Source organism: Schistocerca nitens, chromosome 4 (genome assembly GCF_023898315.1).
Source record: "Schistocerca nitens isolate TAMUIC-IGC-003100 chromosome 4, iqSchNite1.1, whole genome shotgun sequence".
NCBI lineage: Eukaryota > Metazoa > Arthropoda > Insecta > Orthoptera > Acrididae > Schistocerca > Schistocerca nitens.
The window spans coordinates 532,892,971-532,916,330 of record NC_064617.1 but is presented as its reverse complement, the minus strand read 5'-3'; the positions used below and the strand labels follow the sequence as shown (position 1 = coordinate 532,916,330).

Below are 23,360 nucleotides of genomic sequence, written 5' to 3'. Positions count from 1 at the left end.
CGTTGAGGATCTCTTGAAAACGCATCATTTTTGGTGCAATTTGTAACATTTTTGGTGCAATTTGTTATAATAAAATGACAGGGAACTACATATCGGTAGTTAAAGCTTCTCGTAGTTGATGCGTTTCATGTTATATCATGCACATTATGAAAGTGTCCCATTTCAACTCTGTGCTACCTAGATGATTTCTCAGAAGCACATTCTTTTGTTACAATTTGTTATGGCTAAATATCAAATTATAACATCTGTGGTTACAGCCTTGAGACATTGGTAAAACATTTTATACCATATAATAAATTAGCTGTTATTATGATGCAACTGTAGCATAATTGATAGTGTCATGAACTATAAAGGACAAAATAGCAGTTTTGCTGGTTCAGTCACAGTTTAAATGCAATAACAACATTCATAAATACAGTAGTAGAAGGAGAAATGGTGTACGTTATACATCCTCCGCCTTAGAGTGGTACAAAAAGGAGTGAGGTATTCAACTATAAAAAATTTGTGACCACCTATTGAGTGCCATAAATAATTTAATGGATAATAAAATCGACTTCAAACAGAATGAAGTCACAACTGCTGGCCAACACCTTCCACTCCATAGAAGACTTTCTCTATGTGTTGTAGTATGATTGTGTGTGTGTGTGTGTTTGTGTTTGTGTTTGTCATCGTGTAAATGGTCAGCATGTTGGCATATTTGACACAATGAACTAAACTTGTAAACCTGGCTCACTCCAAATCATAGTTGCAGTTATGATCCATGGAACATGCCAGTAACTAACTAACTAATTAAAATTGTGGTTGTCACATTTGATTTTGTGCAGCTATTAATAGCATTATAATGCTTGCACCTGAATTCAAATTTTCACTGTTACTTGCTAATGAATTGACGTTTTGTATCAACGTCATTTGTTTTAAATTTCTATTCCATATTTTCAGAGGTGCATCAGAAACTCAATATGCAGACACAGAAGTGGAGGAGCTGCTTACAATGCTTAGAGAGACTGAAAACCTTGAGGAGCAAGGTGATATACTGCAGTATTTGGTGGATTCTCAAGGGTTGAATTTCAATACAGGTACGTTACAAAGATGACAGTTTAGAGAAACAGTATGAGAAGACAGAAAATTTGTGTATTATTCTTTACAAGGTGGACCGTTGTGTATTATATACTAGAAGTAGTATCACACATTCTTGCTTCTCCATGGCATATACATGCATTATACTAAGCAGTTCTGGTTTGTAAAAGCCTTGCTCCATTGGTTCCCTGTAGTTTTACCAATGCATTTGCTGCAGATCTAAATGTGGAAGAAACTGGAGTGCCCTTTGGTTAATCAGTGAAGAGGATAGAGTAATTCCTTATGTTTGTGTATTTCTTGTAATATCATGGATGATCTCCCACATAAATTTTTTTGCTCTGAAGTGAGATTTGGCATGTATTTGTGGTAACTCGTCCATCGATTGCCATAGAAAACTCTTTGGTCAATGGGGCAGAGCTCCACTATGGCACTATCTTCGACTGGCAGTTTGCTCTTAGAAGCAGCTGAGTGCACATGCTCTCTCATGTGTACCACAGCATCAGCACATAAGGTGTACATTATCTGCAGTTGCTGCACATTCACTCAGAGTATCCCTAACTGGACATTCTCCACATGGGTGACCCCAACATGACATCGACCCAGACACGATTATCTCAGAGTTATCTGATGACAGAAAACTTACTGTCACAGTTGCAAGGAAACAACTTCTGCTTCATATTGCAATACAACTCCAACTATGATCTTATCACCCTCACAGCCCATCTCCTTGCCTCCCTCACCCCTCTCCAAAGCAGATCAGCTATCAGACTAATGGATGACCTCCACCATTTCCAGTATCAACTGCATTAATACGACACAGACAGTTATGCCATGCTTCCTTTGCCACCAGGCCAAGAAATGCTCAAACTGTGTGCTGTTCAAAAAACCTGTCACACCACAGATGGTCACCCACGCCCGCACGAATATGTCATCTGCAGCCACTTATAGGTCCTCCTGTGTCCCCCCTCCCCCATGCTCCACACTCCCACAGGGAACTCTGTGGCGATTCAGCCATCATTTGCCTTAGCAAACCCTTTTCCACATCAACACTATCTTTGACACGCAGTTCTAAACAACAGCTGTGTGCGTGCACGCTCTTCTGTGTACCACAGTATTGGCAGATAGAGAGTACATTACCTGCACTTGCTGCTTGCATTGTTCACTATAAGTATTGCTACCTGAATCCTCTCCATAAATTTGAAAGCTCTCCTTTGAACCTTTCTGTTTTTTACTGTCATGCTGTGGTGTAAGGGAATGGGAAGCAGTACTGGTGGATAAGCTTCTTGAGAATTTATGAACCAGATTCTTACATGGACAATCTTTTTTCGGAATTCTGTGGGTGAATTGAAATTTGTCATTTACCTGTTTCATTATTTGCTTTCCACGTTCATTCACCATAGACAGATATTTAAAAAAATGTTTCTCAGCTGTTTGGTATATGATAGTACTTTCCATGGCTTACTATTGTTCTAGTAGTCAAGTAATATAAGGCCTTTCAGTCTGTCTATGAGCATGGCTTATGTTTGCTTCTATCATGACCACTTTTGGATTCATTACACAGTGATGAGTCTGCTTAGGTTCTTCTGAATTTTTAGTACATGTATTTTCTGTGTCAACGGCCTTGCCGCAGTGGTAACACTGGTTCCTGTCAGATCACCGAAGTTAAGCGCTGTCGGGCTGGGCTACCACTTGAATGGGTGACCATCCGGTCTGCCAAGCGCTGCTGGCAAGCGGGATGCACTCAGCCCTTGTGAGGCAAACTGAGGAGCTACTTGATTGAGAGGTAGTGGCTCCAGTCTCAGAAACTGACATACGACCTGTAGAGTGGTGTGCTGACCACATGCCCCTCCATATCCGCATACAGTGACGCCTGTGACTGGATAGCGGTAACTTTAGCCAGCTCTCTCATGTCACAATTAAACCCTAGTCTCTTCATGAATATTCTTAAGATTATTGACATTAGATATGTTCTGACTGTTTTTTTTTTTTTTTTTTTTCTGTGCTCAATAATCGGTGTTGTGGTACAAAAACTAAAGATCACCACATGAGCCCATTCTTGAATCCAGTGAAATAAAAAAAAATTATATGTATTCATGTTTTTCTGTTGATGTTCTTCCACATGAAATCCTGTGCTCTTCAGCACTCTAAGTTTGTTGTAATTATCTTAGGAAGAATGTTATTTATTTATTTATATTTTATGGAGTCTGCCCTTGTATGGTGACCATCTGCCATGCACTGATTAAAAATCATTATTTTTAAGTATTTTTCATGTTTGTTTCCTAGTTTATAAATACGGACTTACTTCAAAGAGCACATACTTTTATAAAAGTAGTATATATGTATACACGTAGATATTTATATAATAGAGGGAAACATTCCACGTGGGAAAAATATATCTAAAAACAAAGATGATGTGACTTACCGAACGAAAGCGCTGGCAGGTCGATAGACACACAAACAAACACAAACACACACACAAAATTCAAGCTTTCGCAACAAACTGTTGCCTCATCAGGAAAGAGGGAAGGAGAGGGAAAGACGAAAGGATGTGGGTTTTAAGGGAGAGGGTAAGGAGTCATTCCAATCCCAGGAGCGGAAAGACTTACCTTAGGGGGAAAAAAGGACGGGTATACACTCGCGCGCACACACACACACACATATCCATCCACACATATACAGACACAAGCAGGCATATTTAAAGACAAAGAGTTTGGGCAGAGATGTCAGTCGAGGCGGAAGTGAAGAGGCAAAGATGTTGTTGAATGACAGGTGAGGTATAAGTGGCGGCAACTTGAAATTAGCGGAGATTGAGACCTGGTGGGTAACGGGAAGAGAGGATATATTGAAGAGCAAGTTCCCATCTCCGGAGTTCGGATAGGTTGGTGTTGGTGGGAAATATCCAGATAACCCGGACGGTGTAACACTGTGCCAAGATGTGCTGGCCGTGCACCAAGGCATGTTTAGCCACAGGGTGATCCTCATTACCAACAAACACTGTCTGCCTGTGTCCATTCATGCGAATGGACAGTTTTTTGCTGGTCATTCCCACATAGAATGCATCACAGTGTAGGCAGTTCAGTTGGTAAATCACGTGGGTGCTTTCACACGTGGCTCTGCCTTTGATCGTGTACACCTTCCGGGTTACAGGACTGGAGTAGGTGGTGGTGGGAGGGTGCATGAGACAGGTTTTACACCGGGGGCGGTTACAAGGATAGGAGCCAGAGGGTAGGGAAGGTGGTTTGGGGTTTGATAGGGATGAACTAAGAGGTTACGAAGGTTAGGTGGACGGCGGAAAGACACTCTTGGTGGAGTGGGGAGGATTTCATGAAGGATGGATCTCATTTCAGGGCAGGATTTGAGGAAGTCGTATCCCTGCTGGAGAGCCACATTCAGAGTCTGGTCCAGTCCCGGAAAGTATCCTGTCACAAGTGGGGCACTTTTGTGGTTCTTCTGTGGGGGATTCTGGGTTCGAGGGGATGAGGAGGTGGCTCTGGTTATTTGCTTCTGTACCAGGTCGGGAGGGTAGTTGCGAGATGCGAATGCTGTTGTCAGGTTGTGGGTGTAATGGTTCAGGGATTCCGGACTGGAGCAGATTCGTTTGCCACGAAGACCTAGGCTGTAGGGAAGGGACCGTTTGATGTGGAATGGGTGGCAGCTGTCGTAATGGAGGTACTGTTGCTTGTTGGTGGTTTTGATGTGGACGGACGTGTGAACCTGGCCATTGGACAGGTGGAGGTCAACGTCAAGGAAAGTGGCATGGGATTTGGAGTAGGACCAGGTGAATCTGATGGAACCAAAGGAGTTGAGGTTGGAGAGAAAATTCTGGAGTTCTTCTTCATTGTGAGTCCAGATCATGAAGATGTCATCAATAAATCTGTACCAAACTTTGGGTTGGCGGGCCTGGGTAACCAAGAAGGCTTCCTCTAAGCGACCCATGAATAGGTTGGCGTACGAAGGGGCCATCCTGGTACCCATGGCTGTTCCATTTAATTGTTGGTATGTCTGGCCTTCAAAAGTGAAGAAGTTGTGGGTCAGGATGAAGCTGGCTAAGGTGATGAGGAAAGAGGTTTTAGGTAGGGTGGCATATATATATATATATATATATATATATATATATATAGAAAGATGATGGGACTTACCAAACAAAAGCGCTGGCAGGTCGATAGACACACAAAAAAACACAAATATACACACAAAATTCTAGCTTTCGCAACCAACGGTTGCTTCGTCAGGAAAGAGGGAAGGAGAGGGAAAGATGAAAGGATGTGGGTTTTAAGGGAGAGGGTAAGGAGTCATTCCAATCCCGGGAGCGGAAAGACTTACCTTAGGGGGAAAAAAGGACAGGTATACACTCGCACACACACACATATCCATCCACACATACAGACACAAGCAGACATATTTCGTGGAATGTTTCCCTCTGTTATATATATATATATATATATATATATATATATATATATATATATATGTCTGCTTGTGTCTGTATATGTGTGGATGGATATGTGTGTGTGTGTGTGTGTGTGTGTGTGTGTGTGTGTGTGTGTGTGCGCGCGAGTGTATACCCGTCCTTTTTCCCCCTTAGGTAACTCTTTCCGCTCCCGGGATTGGAATGACTCCTTACCCTCTCCCTTAAAACCCACATCCTTTCGTCTTTCCCTCTCCTTCCCTCTTTCCTGATGAGGCAACAGTTTGTTGCGAAGGCTTGAATTTTGTGTGTGTGTTTGTGTTTATTTGTGTGTCTGTCGACGTGCCGGCGCTTTCGTTTGGTAGGTCACATCATCTTTGTTTTTGGATGTATTTTTCCCGCGTGGAATGTTTCCCTCTATTAATATATATATATATATATATATATATATATATATATATATATATATATAACAGAGGGAAACATTCCACGTGGGAAAAATATTTCTAAAAACAATGATGATGTGACTTGCCGAGTGGGGGCGCTGGCGGGTTGATGGACGCACGGGCAAGCACAGGCATACACATGGGATTCGGGCATTCGCAGCAGACTGTTGCCTCATCGGGGGAGAGGGGGGGACGAGGGGATGTGGGTTTTTGGGGGGGAGGGTGGGGAGTCATTCCAGTCCCGGTAGCGGGGCGACTTCCCTTGGGGGGAGGGAGGGACAGGTGTACACTCGCGCGCGCGCACACACACACACACACATACATATCCATCCACACATATGCAGACACAAGCGAACATGTTTGAAGACGGAGAGTTTGGGCAGAGATGTCCCTATGAAATCCCCAAACCACCTTCCCTACCCTCTGGCTCCTATCCTTGTAACCGCCCCCGGTGTAAAACCTGTCCCATGCACCCTCCCACCACCACCTACTCCAGTCCTGTAACCCAGAAGGTGTACACGATCAAAGGCAGAGCCACGTGTGAAAGCACCCACGTGATTTACCAACTGACCTGCCTACACTGTGATGCATTCTATGTGGGAATGACCAGCAACAAACTGTCCATTCGCATGAATGGACACAGGCAGACGGTGTTTGTTGGTAATGAGGATCACCCTGTGGCTAAACATGCCTTGGTGCACGGCCAGCACATCTTGGCACAGTGTTACACCGTCCGGGTTATCTGGATACTTCCCACCAACACCAACCTATCCGAACTTCCCACCAACACCAACCTATCCGAACTCCGGAGATGGGAACTTGCTCTTCAATATATCCTCTCTTCCCGTTACCCACCAGGTCTCAATCTCCGCTAATTTCAAGTTGCCGCCACTCATACCTCACCTGTCATTCAACAACATCTTTGCCTCTTCACTTCCGCCTCGACTGACATCTCTGCCCAAACTCTTTGTCTTTAAATATGTCTGCTTGTGTCTGTATATGTGTGGATGGATATGTGTGTGTGTGTGTGTGTGTGTGTGTGTGTGTGTGTGTGTGTGTGTGTGTGTGTGCGCGAGTGTATACCCGTCCTTTTTTCCCCCTAAGGTAAGTCTTTCCGCTCCCGGGATTGGAATGACTCCTTACCCTCTCTCTCCCTTAAAACCCACATCCTTTCGTCTTTCCCCCTCCTTCCCTCTTTCCTGATGAGGCAACAGTTTGTTGCGAAAGCTTGAATTTTGTGTGTATGTTTGTGTTTGTGTGTCTATCGACCTGGCAGCGCTTCCGTTCGGTAAGTCACATCATCTTTGTTTTTAGATATATTTTTCCCACGTAGATATTTAGATACATAGTTGACACGGTACATAGTTTATAAGCATGGACACACATAGAAAGAACTTAAACATCCATTAAAAGGGAACATATGCATACACATAAAAAAAGGGGGGTAATGTCTTCTACTTGCCTTCCTCATTTATAAAATCATCCACACTGTAGTAGCATTTGCTTTTTAAATATTTTTCACTGTTCTCACCTGTAGGTTCTGGCTTGCAAACTTTCAACTTTGAACACATTTTATTGGTAAGCTTCAAAGCCATGTAATATGGAGTATTTTCAAATAATTAGTCTGTGGCAAGGTAACATGTAATCTTGTTTGTGCCTCGTTTCATAAGCATGTTTGAATGAATTTCCCTTGAAAAGATGGAGGTTTTTTAATTCAAAGAGGAGTGTTTCATATACAAACATGGAAGGAATTGTCAGTAAATCAAGCCTTGCAAATAAAGGTTTACATGATTGTGTATAGTTTCTTCCAGTCATAACTCTGATAATTTTTTTCTGTAGCTTGAACACATTGAGGAGGCTTCCTTTTTCAACTCCCCAAAAAAATATGCCATATCTTTGGTCCTGAAGTGGGATTGTATGCCATTTACGTTGATCTCACCAAGGAGATGATAAACTGTAACATCAGAATGGAATAACAACAGTCGGGACTGACAGATTGCTACTCACCACATAGAGGAGACATTACATTGCAGGCATGCACAATGAAAAAGAGTGCTAGATACATCCAGTTATCAGACTGAGTCCTTCATCAGCCCTAGAAAACATACACACATTCACTCAAGCCCAACATCACTTGGCCCTAAGGTCAGACTATGACAACATCCAAGGTAGACAGCTGTATTTGCTGGGGTGAGTAGTGGGGGTACAGAAGAGGCATGCAGTGGCCAGAGGGAGCAGGGTAGGGGTAGGGGAATAACAGGATAGGGCTGCTACTGGGGGGTTGGGGGGGGGGGGGTGCTGAGCAGAAAATAGCGAGGGGGAAAGGACTATAAATGTGCATTTGGGGGAGGGGGGGGGTAGATGTGTGTAGTACCGGAGTGGGAGCAGGTAAGGGGATAAGCAGGTGGGGAAGACATGGAGGTTATGGAAATGTAGGATATATTGCAGGAAGAGTTCCCACCTTCCAATTCAGAAAACTTAGGTGTGATTTGACATTGAGTAGTTGTATGAAATATTTCTGAAGTCCTGGTCCAGCACAAATTTCTCTGCTTGTAGAACATCTTGAGGCACATCTTGAGGCACACAGATTAGCACGAATGCAGGAACAACCCCCTTCAGTGCCCAAAGCATGCGAGGAATTTGTTTGGACCAGTATACATTGGTACATGCTGATGGTAGAGTACAAGTGTACTGAAAATCACTCCTAAGCAATGTATTCTGCTTACCAGCAAGACTCTGTTGGGCAGGAGGTGGAGGTTTTTCCATGTGACGGGTGTTTCCATTGGCTGTTTTGGGCCTGAGTTCATCTGCCATTGTCTCTCACCAGCAAATATTCTGGAAACCTGCTATTTGATAATATATGTCATTTTTTTCCTTGGTTCCATAGTAACTATGAATTATTGAATGACTCCTTGATGCTAGCAACTATTAGGTGTTATACACTTTCAATCATAAGCCATTTTCAGTTTTTTATCATAAAATATCTGTGATGGCAAGTATTGCCACTTTAGCTGAAGGTGTTGTTACAAAGAAGTTATGCCAGTGATACGCTGTATACACAGGCAGTTGACTTCTGGTACAATTTCGTTTATGTAAACAACCAAAACAGACAGGCACATAAATATTTTGTGGTTTCTTTCTACCCCTTTAAACTTCAAGGAGGGAGATTTTAGTTTAATCATCAGAGCATTATATTCTAAAGTTTTTTCCTTGATCTCTCAGGAATGGAGGAAGACAAGAAGCCTGTTACCGTGAAGGATTTATTAAAAGTGTTGTATGAAAAGGCTTGCCAGCAAAAGTTGTGGGGATTAGTTCGCCATACAGCTGGAATGCTTGGAAAACGGGTTGAAGATCTTGCCAAGGCTGTCACTGATTTACTGGTTCACCAGAAGCAGGTATGTCAATTGCAGTATTGCTCAATTTCATGTGTATACAAGCTCAAGTGAAAAAAATTGTAAGAAAATATACTGTGTGCACTTTGAGTGCTGCTCCTGTTGGTTGTGTTGTGAAAACTGGCATATAAATGCCCCTAATCAGTCTCAAATAACCTCAACCTCAAATTTGTCAACATTTTGTATATACATTTACTTAAAGGGCAGCAACAGGTTCAGACATAAAGAAGTATGCAATATAATATAATAAAGTGCAGTATAATATAACATAACATAATATAAACATTTGTCCATTTGTCCAAGTTTAATACTTCCCTTACTCACCACTTCTAATAGCAGACACTGCTAATAATCTCATCCAAACTATTTTGGAAATTACCCCTCCCAGTCACATAACCCATTTTTTCCTTTTATTTCATGTACTGTAGTTCCACTTGTCCTGTTATAAGTTTTACTTTGAATAATTACAAGTGTGTCATTTACCTGTTTAGTCTCACTTCTTTTATCATGCAAGTTGGTAATATTGGACCTTTTAAGGGCAAGATTATCTTGTTTAGTCACCCCCCTTAGAACATGTCACCAAATTTTCCTATATTTTGTTCACTCACTTTTCCTCCCAGAACAATTGCTGTAATGTGTCACGTAGTTCAATATTTAATTTGTAACACATTTTATCCAACTTAAATATTTTACATGGCATTTTTACTGTAATAATCCCTCTCATTTCAGTCAAGCAATAACAGATATCATCTTTTGAAACCAACCAAGATACTCTACAGTTATACTATTTTAAAACTTTTGCTCCCACAAAAATTTCTCAGCCACACACATTCATCTTTGCATCTGACAATGGCGTATCAACTGAAAACTACTTTGTAAAATAATAAATATTGTAGAATATTACACCAGTGTTGTTTGATTTTTCATTTATAATTGTTGCAAAATATTCTTCCAGGAACCAACTGAACATCAATTAATGTAATATTAATTCATTTATTCATTGAAGCACTTACATCCTCCTATGAAAGACAAGCCATAGGGTTCAGGGATGAATTAAAATTCATATTACAGCAGAAATCCTGTTGCAGTAAAACATTTTACTAACAGTTAATTGAAAACGGGCAACTGCGCCCCTAAAATTGAAATGTACGTACACCTAAATGTCAGTGTGTTGTATCAAACTAACTGTTGATGAGTGGATTGTCAATTCAGAGAGATGAGTAGTATGGAAGAGAGGGGGTAGTCCAGTAAAAAATGGGGGAAGGGGGAAGAGTATAGTTGCAGAAAGAGTTGGTAGGAAAGTATTTTGGAGACAGAAAGAAAGCATCAACACTTCTGAACTGCACATGTGGAAACTTACCCTCCAGTTCCTCTCTGTTCCTGCAATCACCTTTCTTTAAATATCTGCTAGTTTCCAATCTTTATCCTCAAATTCTAATCTCTCATTTGTTTCCACCCCTGTCCGAAAGCCTCTCACTCTCTGCCCACTCAGTTCGTTTACCACTAATCATCTACCATTTTACTACTACCACCATTATCTTACTCCCTTCTTGTCCTATACATTTCCCCCTACCATCTCCCACACCCCTCCCTACTGCCACCCTCATCATATCATCCCTAGCCCGTCTGCCTCATCCTTATTAACATACATGTTTATTTTCTTCTTGATCCATCCGTGTCAACAACTACGCATTGACTATTTGTTGCCATGGTAGTGATTACCTTATCTGTTATACACCTGTGTGGCAACAACATATATGAAGGAGAGTTGTTGACTATCTTCATTTTTGTACATTGTTTCTGCCTCGTAACTTTGAATTATTGTAATATAAAGAATGATCTGTCAGTAAAGGTGGGCAGCTTATTTGTCAAGTGTACCTGCTGCACTCCATTACATTGAAAAAAGATTGTGAAATAATCTCTTTCAAATAATGAGAGAAGCCACTGTTTTTTAAAATGCCACTGCTCTTCCAAATGTATAATTAATTTCCTGTTAATGTGTTATGAAAAACATGACAATCATGTGTTACATGTATGAAAGCATACTGGTATGGACAATGTACATTGTTTCCTACAGTGCTTGTGAAAATGTTAAATAGCTATTTCAATTTAAAATAGTTTTTTATGTGTTTGACAACAGTCACATTGTATTGAGAAATCTCTTTTCAGTATTTGGTTCTCGAAGGTCAACAAAATGATAAAGGTAACAAACATAGGCTTCTCTTGCTGTTGTCCATTTCTTGGGTGAATATCACTTTCATGTATTTTCATTATTGTTTTGTATGCTACGTATTTCAGATCATGGTAAATGGTGCTCGACATTAGCTGTAACATGTTTATTTTGATAATGATGACTATTAGATTCCTTATGGAAGAATATTTTTTGCACTTTAGGTCACAGTTGGTATGCCACCAAATAATGAACACACTATAACGGCACCACTTCCTGAGATGGAACTGAGACAAGTTATTCATCAAGCTTATGGTGATGATGAAAGTACAGCAATGCTTACACAGGTAATCATAAGTGTTATATAGGTGACCCCTACATCCTTCTGAATCTGCTTAGTGTGTTCATTTCTTGGTCTCCCTCTATGATTTTTACCCTCCACACTCCAGTACTAAATTGGTGATCCCTTGATGCCTCAGAATGTGTCCTACCAACCGATAAAATGTTTATGAATCTTAAAAAAGACTTCAACCTATAAGTTTATGTAAACACAGTAAATAATTTAACACAGGAACCAGCGTAATTTTTCAAGGAACTGGTCAACAGAATAGGGGGAGTGACCCATGAGAAAACTCTTCAGTTTAGACTTGAAAGTGCATGGATTACAGCTAACATTTTTAGATTCTTGTGGTAGGTTACTGAATCTGGATGCAGCAGAATACTGCACACTTTTCTCCACAAGAGTCAAGGACGTGTGATCCAAATGCAGATTGGATTTCTGCGTAATATTAACTGAGTGAAAGCTGCTAATTCTTGGGGATAAGTTGATAATGTCAACAATAAATAACAGTAAAGAATATATATATATATATATATATATATATATATATATATATATATATATATATATATATATATATATATATATATATATATATATTGAGAGGCCAATGTCAGAATATCCAGCCTAATGAACAGGGGTCAACAAGAGGTTTGCAAACTTACACCACTTATTGCCAGAACCACCCAGTCCTGAGCCAAAAATGTGCTTTGAGAATGAGAGGAGTTAACCCAAAGTATAATACCATACATCCTAACTGAGTGAAAGTAAGCAAAGTAGACTACTTTTTATATCAAACCATCACTTACTTCAGTTACTGTTTTAATATTAAAAATGGCAGCATTAAGTCTTTGAACAAGATCCTCAATCTAGATCTACATATATATACTCCACTAGCCACCAAGCGGTGTGAGGCGGAGGGCACTATTCACGCCAAAGTCATATTTCCCCTCCTCTGTCCCACTCTTGGATTGTGCGAGGGGAAAAAACCGCTGTCTGAACACCTTGGTATGAGCTCTAATTTCCCTTATCTTTGAATGGTGATCATTGCACGATTTGAAAGTTTGTGGTAATAATATATGCTCTACATCCTCGGCGAAGATCGGATTTTGGAATTTAGTGAGCAGCCCCTTCCGTTTAGCACATCGTCTATCTGCAAGTGTGTCCCACTTCAAAAGTTCTATGAGATTTGTAACACTATCGCGATGGCTAAAAGTACCACTCATGAACCTTGCCGCCCTTCTTTGGATCTTCTCAATCACTTGAATGAGACCCAACTGGTAAGGGTCCCATACAGACGAACAATACTCCAACACTGGACGAACTAAAGTATTGTAAGAAATTTCCTTTGTTGACGGAATGCATTGCTTCAGGATTCCACCAATAAACCACAATCTAGAGTTTGCCTTACCTGTTACTTGTGTAATCTGGTCATTCCATTTAAGATCATTTGGAATAGTCACACCCAGATACTTGACAGATGTTACCGCTCCCAAAGACTGGGCATTTATTTTGTACATTAATGGGGATTTTTGCTTTGGTATAGACAGTAGGTTACACTTGCTAATATTGGGAGATAACTGCCAGTCATTACACCACACATTTATTTTCTGCAAATCCTCATTGATTTGTTCACAACTTTTGTGTGATACTACTTTCCTGTAGACTGCTGCATCATTGGCAAACAGTCTAATGCTGCTGTCAATACTATCAACCAGATCATTTATGTAAATCGTAAAAAGCAGTGGACCTATTACACTGCCCTGTGGCTCACCTGATGTTACACTTGTTTCTGTTGAAGTCACCCCGTTCAGGACGACACACTGCTCACTGTCTGTTAGAAAACTTTCTATCCAACCACATATGTCATCGGATAGACCATAAGCGCGCACTTTTTGTAGCAAGCGACAGTGCGGAATTGAGTCGAAAACCTTCTGAAAGTCGAGAAATATGGCATCCACCTTGGAGCCAGTATCTAGAGCCTGTTGTAAATTCTGCACAAAGAGGGCCAGCTGTCTCTTACATGACCGCTGTTTCCTGAAACCGTGCTGGTTTCTGCAGATGAGCTTCTCAGAGTCTAGAAAGGTCATTATGTGTGAACACAAAATGTTCCATGATTCTACAACAAATTGATGTCAGTGAAATGGGCCGATAATTAAGGTTGCTAAGACCTGGGCCTTCTTCCAGTCCCGTGGAACTTTCTGCTGTTCCAGTGATCTCTGATAGATGATGGATAAGAATGGTGCTATATTTGTAGCGTAGTCAACACAAAATCTTACGGGATACCATCTGGGCCAGGTGCCTTCCTGGCGTCTAAGGATCTTAACTATTTTACAATCCCAGATACACTAAACACTATGTCAGCCATCCTTGCATCATTTATTCGATAATTGAAAGGGGGAATGGTTCTGCAGTCCCCTGCCATAAACGAGGTTTTGAAAGCTAGGTTTAGAATTTCGGGCTTCTGTTTATCATCGTCGTTACATTACCCACACTGTCAGCAAGAGAAGGTATTGAATTATTTGTAGCGTTCATAGATTTTACGTACAACCAAAATTTTTTGTGGTTATTTTTAGAATCTGCAGATAAAATCTTGCTTTCATTAAAAGAATCTCTCATTGACCTTTTGATAGCTGCTTTCATTTCGCATAATTTCTGTTCGTCAGCAAGGCAGTGACTACGTTTAAAACGACTGTGCAAAATTCTCTGCTTTCTCAGCAGCTTCCTAATATGTTTGTTGAACCAAAGTGAATCCTATTCCTCCCCTGTGTTTTTGCTAGGCACATATTTCTCTAGCACGTGGTGGACAATACCTTTAAATTCCAACTAAAGATGCTCAATATCTTTGTGTCCCAGGGTGAATGCATGGAATGAAGATATTCATAAATGACATTATGTGCTTTGCCTAACAAGAAAACTTTACGCTGATTTATTATTATTATTATTATTATTATTCCCTCCCCCAGCTTCCACTGACATATAAGCCACAACAATATTATGGTCGCTAATACCTTCTTCTAGATTAACTTCCTCAAAAAGGTCAGATCTGTTTGTCACCAAGATATCCAATATGTTCCCATCTTGAGTTGGTTTTCTAACCAATTGCTGAAGGTTGCTGAATATAACATTTTCGGTTGTTAAACCACTTCTAAAACCAAACTGCATTTTATAGCATATTATGTGAAATAAAGTGATCAATTATCCTTACATAACCAGCCTTTTCAATAACTTTAGTAAACACTGATGGCATAGAAATAGATCTTAAATTATCTACATTATTCCTTTATCCCCTTTTATAAAGCAGCTTTACTACCGGGTACTTCAATCATTCAGGAAACTGACCATTCCTAAAGGAAAAATTACAAATATGGCTGACTTCAGAGCTAGTATGTGCAACACAGTACTAGCTGTTCTATTTACATACCACATACTCTTGGCCTTCCTAATAACTTTTTAAGCACCTTTACAGAACTGTTTGTAATGGGCTACTGTAGTTTGATTGTGACTACTTCTTACATTTTAATATAATTCCCAATTTGTTCTACCACTTGTCAGCCACCGAGGCTGCCTTTTACTGCTAGTACCCTATTTAGAGCATTCTAATGGAAAGCAACTTTCAAAGAGCATGAGAAATGAATTAAGGAAAGTATTATATTTGTCATCTGTGTTATCAGCACTATAAACATCCAGCCACTTTTGTTCCTTAATCAAGGTTGAGAAACTCTCTATTACCATTGGATTAGCTTTTCTTCATAGCTGGTAATTGTGCATTACATTTGTTTGAGTACAAAATTCTATTAGTGTAAAATTTACAAAGGTCTCCTATGGAGCCCTCGTTGAAATAATTATTTAGTATTATTTGTAAATAGGTTCCATTACAAGATCAGATTAACTGAAAAAAATTAGACACACCTTAAAAAAGAACTGCATAATTCTTAAAAAAAGGTTTGTTTGGTCAGTGTGATAGTATCACAGAAATGCTCGACAAACTGTAATGGGAGACCGTATGCAGTGCTGCAGTGTACTGCCTACACAAGAGTTTTCATGCACTTTTCGATGAAGTCCTCTTCTGCAGCCATACCTCCCCTGAAGCTACAAGCAATGTTTCTTCGCATGGCTCTGCACATGTTGACAGACAAAATAGTTCAAATTCCAGGTCTTGCTAACTACCAAATGAGTGAAAGAAGTTGAATGAAAAGTCAAATATATTGTCACTTTCAAATACAAACTATGTCACCCAGTCTGTGTTAAATATAATTTGGAAAGCGACTTTCAGTGTACACCACAGTTACCCATAGCAATCAGTTCATGGTTTTTCACCCTGAAATGATACCAAAAATACACATGGATTGTCTGCATATTGAATTCTCACTCAGTGCTCTTCAGATTTTTGCTTTGAACTCTTGGTTAGAATCAAACAATGGAAAGCCCAGTTTGGAATATCAACAATATTATGAAAAGGATAGATTGCTACTCACCATAAAGATGACATGTTGATTTGCAGAAGACGCAATGAAAAGCATGTTACACATTGACCTTTCAGCCAAAGCCTTCTTTAGAAAAGAAAAAACACACACACAAAATCATGCTTATGAAACAACTTTCACACTTCTGAGCAATGCTTTGGACAACAGCTCAATATGAAACAATCTTTTCATTGTGCCTGTCCGCAACTTGACAGTTCTTGGTTAAAATTGCAAAATTATTCAAATGGGAGTCACAGTTCACACAGAAAATCTGCAGTTTGCACATTCATCATTTATGCTGATTATGTAATACTTTCCATTATGCCACAGTCTTTTAACTCTCAGATTTGTTCATTATTAAAATGTTTTTACATAGCTCAGTGCAGTCACATCTGACTGAGTCCATCAGACTGCCAGTTGCTTTAGTGCTTGCATGAAATTGCTATCTTCTGATTGTGTGCATTCAAATGTAGCCAACCAGGTTTCAGATTTGATCTGTATATCCCATATTTTATATAATCTCATATTTTATGTTCTGAACCAGCCACTTTAGACCAATTTATTAATGTTGAGTTTCAGGTAAACAAAGTCATGTTAGTGCCCTATATATATGTCTAAATTATTGAAATACATTTCTTGTTTTACCAACAGCATAAACTGCCAACTTACAATACACAGATTTCCCCAACATATGTGACGCATTCATACGGCACAAATCCATGTTCCCAAGCTTTTACACACTGTTACTTACAGCTACAAATATTATGTCATACGCTACTTATTCCATAATCTGCAGTTTGCACGTTCATCATTTATGCTGATTATGTAACACTTTCCATTATGCCACAGTCTTTTAACTTTCAGATTTGGGTGAAGGTCCCGGTTAAAGCAGGCTCAGACATGGTAATTGGATGTCTCTATAGGCCCCCTGGCTCAGCAGCTATTGTGGCTGAGCACCTGAAGGATAATTTGGAAAATATTTCGAGTAGATTTCCCCACCATGTTATAGTTCTGGGTGGAGATTTTAATTTGCCGGATATAGACTGGGAGACTCAAACGTTCATAACGGGTGGCAGGGACAAAGAATCCAGTGAAATTTTTTTAAGTGCTTTATCTGAAAACTACCTTGAGCAGTTAAACAGAGAACCGACTCGTGGCGAAAACATATTAGACCTTCTGGTGACAAACAGAGCCGAACTATTTGAAACAGTTAACGCAGAACAGGGAATCAGCAATCATAAAGCGGTTACTGCATCAATTATTTCAGCTGTAAATAGAAATATTAAAAAAGGTAGGAAGATTTTTCTGTATAGCAAAAGTGACAAAAAGCAGATTACAGAGTACCTGACGGCTCAACACAAAAGTTTTGTCTCAAGTACAGATAGTGTTGAGGATCAGTGGACAAAGTTCAAAACCATTGTACAATACGCGTTAGATGAGTATGTGCCAAGCAAGATCGTAAGAGATGGAAAAGAGCCACCGTGGTACAACAACCGAGTTAGAAAACTGCTGCGGAAGCAAAGGGAACTTCACAGCAAACATAAACATAGCCAAAGCCTTGCAGACAAACAAAAATTATGCGAAGCGAAATGTAGTGTGAGGAGGGCATTGCGAGAGGCGTTCAATGAATTCGAAAGTAAAGTTCTATGTACTGACTTGGCAGAAAATGCTAAGAAATTTTGGTCTTATGTCAAAGCGGTAGGTGGATCAAAACAAAATGTCCAGACACTCTGTGACCAAAATGGTACTGAAACAGAGGATGACAGACTAAAGGCCGAAATACTGAATGTCTTTTTCCAAAGCTGTTTCACAGTGGAAGACTGCACTGTAGTTCCTTCTCTAGATTGTCGCACAGATGACAAAATGGTAGATATCGAAATAGACGACAGAGGGATAGAGAAACAATTAAAATCCCTCAAAAGAGGAAAGGCCGCTGGACCTGATGGGATACCAGTTCGATTTTACACAGAGTCCGCAAAGGAACTTGCCCCCTTCTTGCAGCGGTGTACCGTAGGTCTCTAGAAGAGCATAGCGTTCCAAAGATTGGAAAAAGGGCACAGGTCGTCCCTGTTTTCAAGAAGGGACTTCGAACAGATGTGCAGAACTATAGACCCATATCTCTAACGTCGATCAATTGTAGAATTTTGGAACACGTATTATGTTCGAGTATAATGACTTTTCTGGAGACTAGAAATCTACTCTGTAGGAATCAGCATGGGGGTCGAAAAAGACGGTCGTGTGAAACCCAGCTCGCGCTATTCGTCCATGAGACTCAGAGGGCCATAGACACGGGTTCACAGGTAGATGCCGTGTTTCTTGACTTCCGCAAGGCGTTCGATACAGTTCCCCACAATCGTTTAATGAACAAAGTAAGGGCATATGGACTATCAGACCAATTGTGTGATTGGATTGAGGGGTTCCTGGATTACAGAACGCAGCATGTCATTCTCAATGGAGAGAAGTCTTCCGAAGTAATAGTGATATCAGGTGTGCCGCAGGGGAGTGTCATAGGACCGTTGCTATTCACAATATACATAAATGACCTTGTGGATGACATCGGAAGTTCACTGAGGCTTTTTGCAGATGATGCTGTGGTGTATCGAGAGGTTTTAACGATGGAAAATTGTACTGAAATGCAGGAGGATCTGCAGCGAATTGATGCATGGTGCAGGGAATGGCAATTCAATCTCAATGTAGACAAGTGTAAAGTGCTGCGAATACATAGAAAGATAGATCCCTTCTCATTTAGCTACAATATAGCAGGTCAGCAACTGGAAGCAGGTAATTCCATAAATTATCTGGGAGTACGCATTAGGAGTGATTTAAAATGGAATTATCATATAAAGTTGATCGTCAGTAAAGCAGATGCCAGACTGAGATTCATTGGAAGAATCCTAAGGAAGTGCAATCCGAAAACAACGGAAGTAGGTTACAGTACGCTTGTTCGCCCACTGCTTGAATACTGCTCAGCAGTGAGGGATCCATACCAGATAGGATTGATAGAAGAGATAGAGAAGATCCAATAGAGAGCAGCGCGCTTCGTTACAGGATCATTTAGTAATCATGAAAGCATTACGGAGATGATAGATAAACTCCAGTGGAAGACTCTGCAGGAGAGACGCTCAGTAGCTCGGTATGGGCTTTTGTTAAAGTTTCGAGAACATACCTTCACCGAAGAGTCAAGCAGTATATTGCTCCGTCCTATGTATATCTCGCGAAGAGACCATGAGGATAAAACCAGAGAGATTAGAGCCACACAGAAGCATACCGACAATTCTTCTTTCCACGAACAATACGAGACTGGAATAGAAGGGAGAACCGATAGAGGTACTCAAGGTACCCTCCGCCACACACCGTCAGGTGGCTTGCAGAGTATGGATGTAGATGTAGATTCCTTCATTCACCCAAGTAAGAAACAAATAAAATTGGTATAATATTACATAAAACATAATGTCAATGAAAATACGAAAAAATGAAGTATTTAAGAGGAAACTGTTTTCCCTTGTTACTGAATAGGAAGTTATTGTGAAATAACTGATTCATGGAACTTCTGTATTTCAGGTTTGTATGATTTTGTGTATGTCTAAAAATTCAATATATACAAAAGCTGAAATTAACGCAGTTGCTGGATACTAACATATCAAATTGTTCTACAAAGTTCTGTTCCATTTGTTGTATTGCAGAGGTGGAATTTAAGGTATAATAACGAGTTAATATTTTGTCGCTTGTAAGGTGGTGACATTGCTCGGCAAGAGCAGCAGGCAGAAGGCATTGATTCTATATGGGCAGTGTATTTGACTATTCCTCAACTACAAGAAAGATCTTGTGTACCTTGGAGGGCTTTATTCATGGAAATTGCAAGAGCCCAAATTCTAGCCTGAATCTAGAGACACATATTGCATATTAACCAGAATTATAAAGCAAAAGGAGTTTGCCATTATACAGATGTTACTGACAACTGTTCTTCAGGTTTACCATCCATTGAGTGCACCAAGCTTTTTCTCATTGTGTGTGACATTGTGGCTGCAGTAAAACTGTGCAGCTAGATCACATCAATCATCTATTCATGTGAATCATCTGATCCTTTAACTGATGACTTTCATCAGTGGTCAGTGTTAAGATCCCCTCTGTTTGGTTAAGACCCCATCTGTGCTGTTTGCATTTAATGCTTGCTTTCCAGTGTGCGAACTTCTTCATTTATTAAAGCATGTTGCTCTTGTCAGTTGAATCATCTCAGAACACATTCATATCTCTTAGTTTCTGTACAGTAGACACTAACAAAAACATAACCCTCATCAATTGTGTTGCCAATTCTAAACGAGAAAATGGAAACATTTGATATATTTCTTTCCTACATTGTTACTTTAGAAAGTTATTAATGGAGTCCCCACTCAGTGCTTGCTGTCTGAAGTGCTTTTGCACCGAGGAAAATTTGCTTTTAAGCATACATTAGTAAGAGAGCACTTATGTATTACTGTAGTTCAGAAATAGTGTCACAGTATTGAAATGCCTGTGTGAAGTGAAGTAATGTTTTCAAACATTCCTCTGTTTGAATCATATGTTCTTCACACTTCATTGTCTTCACTGCCCTGCAAACAATACTTTAAAAAGATATCAGATACAGTAACTTTTCAGTAGGAAGTTGTACAACTTTCTGTTGCTGAAGACAGTGATCTGAAAAGGAAATTGGAGATGTGTGTGTCTCCATTTTGAACTTCTTAATATGTCCTGTGAACACTTGTGTTTTCTGATTCAGTGAAAGCAATGTGTAAGTCCCATTTTTCAGTACATGTTAAAGAAATTTCTATGCTAATTATTGGAGCTGTTAAATAATACACGTGTTAGTTGATATCATTTTATGAAAGTGTTAACTCTTCTCTTCTTGATTACACAAACTTCAATGTGTGACCCATGTATTCCAATTGTTGAGGTCAACCACTCCAGTTTCTTCAAACTATTGCACGAATCAACGACCTGCATTAGTGCATATGAAATCTTCTGCAACTGATGAATAATGCTGTTACTTGGCAAATAATCAAAGAAGACATATAATTGAGACCCACTGAGCAAACTTGCATTCTCATATATAGTACCACTTTTTTATTTGTATTATTTTGTAGTCATTTCATTTGCTGTTACAAAATAATTGTAATATCTAAAACTTCTCTTTGTAATAATATAACTATGACGTCTTGTACGAGGGTCACTCCAAAAGAAATGCACACTATTTTTTTTAAATCCATCTTTTATTCTACATGTTTGAAAGTTTTACAGTGTGTAGAGACACCCTTTAGGAACAATATTTTCATTTCTCAAATAATTTCCATCCCTCTCAACTGCCTTACGCCATCTTGGAACCAGCACCTGTATACCCGCACTGTAAAATTCTGGACCAACCTGTTGGAGCCACTGTTTGGCAGCGTGCACAGGGGAGTCGTCATCTTCAAACCATGTTCCACGAAGAGAGTCTTTCAGTTTCCCAAAGAGATGATAATCACATGGAGCCAGGTCAGGACTGTAAGGCGGGTGTTTCAGTGTTGTCCATCGAGTTTTGTGATCGCTTCCATTGTTTTTTGACTGACATGTGGCCGTGCATTGTCATGCAACAGCCAAACATCCTGCTTTTGCCGATGTGTTCGAACACAACTCAGTTGAGCTTGAAGTTTATTCAGTGCAGTCATGTATGCATCAGAATTTATGGTGGTTCCACTAGGCATGATGTCCACAAGCAAGAGTCCTTCAGAATCGAAAACACCATAGCCGTAACTTTTCCAGCAGAAGGTGTTTTTTTTTTGTTTTTTTGTTTTTTTTTTTTTCTTTTTGTTTTTTTTGTTTGGGTGAATTTGCATGGTGCCACTCCATTGATTGCCTCTTCGTCTCTGGTGAAAAATGATGGGGCCATGTTTTATCACCTGTCACAGTTCTTCCAAGAAATTCATCTCCACCATTCTCATACTGTTCCAGAAGTTCACTGCATACCGTTTTTCTTGTTTCTTTGTGAGCCCCTGTCAACATCCTGGGAACCCACCTTGCACAAACCTTTTCTAACACCAACACTTCTGCAAACACTTCCTTCCCCTATCCCAACATAGCGTGACAATTCGTTCACTGTGATGCATCTGTCAGCAGTCACCAATTCGTTAACTCTCTGCACATTGTCTGGAGAGTGTGCAGTACAAGGCCTGCTGCTGCGAGGACAATCCTCAATATTGCCGTGCCCACTTTCATCATGTAACCTGCTTGCCCATTGACTAACTGTACTGCAATCGACAGCAGCATCTCCACACACCTTTTTCAACCTCTTGTGGATGTTTCCCACTGTCTCGTTTTCACAGCACAGGAATTCTATGACGGCACGTTGCTTCTGACGAACATCAAGTGTAGCAGTCATCTTGAAGACATGCTGTGATGGCATCACTCACAGGAACAGGTTGAACTAAGCTTGAAAACAAGCAGGAAGGATGTATCTACACACTGTAAAACTTACACGCATGCAGAATGAAAACTGTAGTTTTACAAAAATAGTGTGCATTTCTTTTGGAGTGACCCTTGTATATATTATGAACCCAATAATAAGAAATCGTCAGAGTAATGTAGTTAAACAAATATGTCTTTCCTTGTTTGTGTTTCTTTTATAACTTAATACTAACTACAGGATTTCTCTTCACCCTAGGAACTTTTGGTCTACTTAGCCATGTTCATAAGGACAGAGCCTCAGCTGTTTTTAGAAATGTTGAGATTACGTGTTGGGCTTATAATACAGGTAAGATGAAACCTTTTTAATCTTTTTTACGTAAAACATATTGCAAAATCCTGAAATTATATGCGATTAAATTTATTGATGTCAAGCTAGGTGCAATTCTTGAGCTACATATGTAATAAAAAAACTACTTAAGAAAAACTTGGATAAATTCTAGTGTCTGATTTCACTTGTCGGCTTTGACCTATGACATCATTCTTAAGGCAAAGATGCTGCATAGAGGAAGTCTATGAAAGCAGGAGCGAATCTAGAAGTCGGGCAAAGGGGGGGGGGGGGGGGGGGAATATTGAGAGATTGGGTC

The 23,360-nt window shown here is 40.0% G+C and overlaps 1 protein-coding gene across 2 annotated transcripts in view; it reads left to right on the top strand.

Moving 5' to 3' along the window:
- The window catches only part of LOC126253198 (probable phosphorylase b kinase regulatory subunit alpha), a 294,496-nt gene that overhangs the window by 198,861 nt on the left and 72,275 nt on the right, over positions 1-23,360 (top strand). For both annotated transcript variants that reach the window (XM_049954368.1, XM_049954367.1), the window contains exons 16-19: positions 940-1,076; positions 9,154-9,326; positions 11,718-11,840; positions 22,973-23,062. In XM_049954368.1, coding sequence (XP_049810325.1) covers positions 940-1,076; positions 9,154-9,326; positions 11,718-11,840; positions 22,973-23,062 — 523 coding nt within the window. The remainder of the gene's footprint in view (positions 1-939; positions 1,077-9,153; positions 9,327-11,717; positions 11,841-22,972; positions 23,063-23,360) is intronic.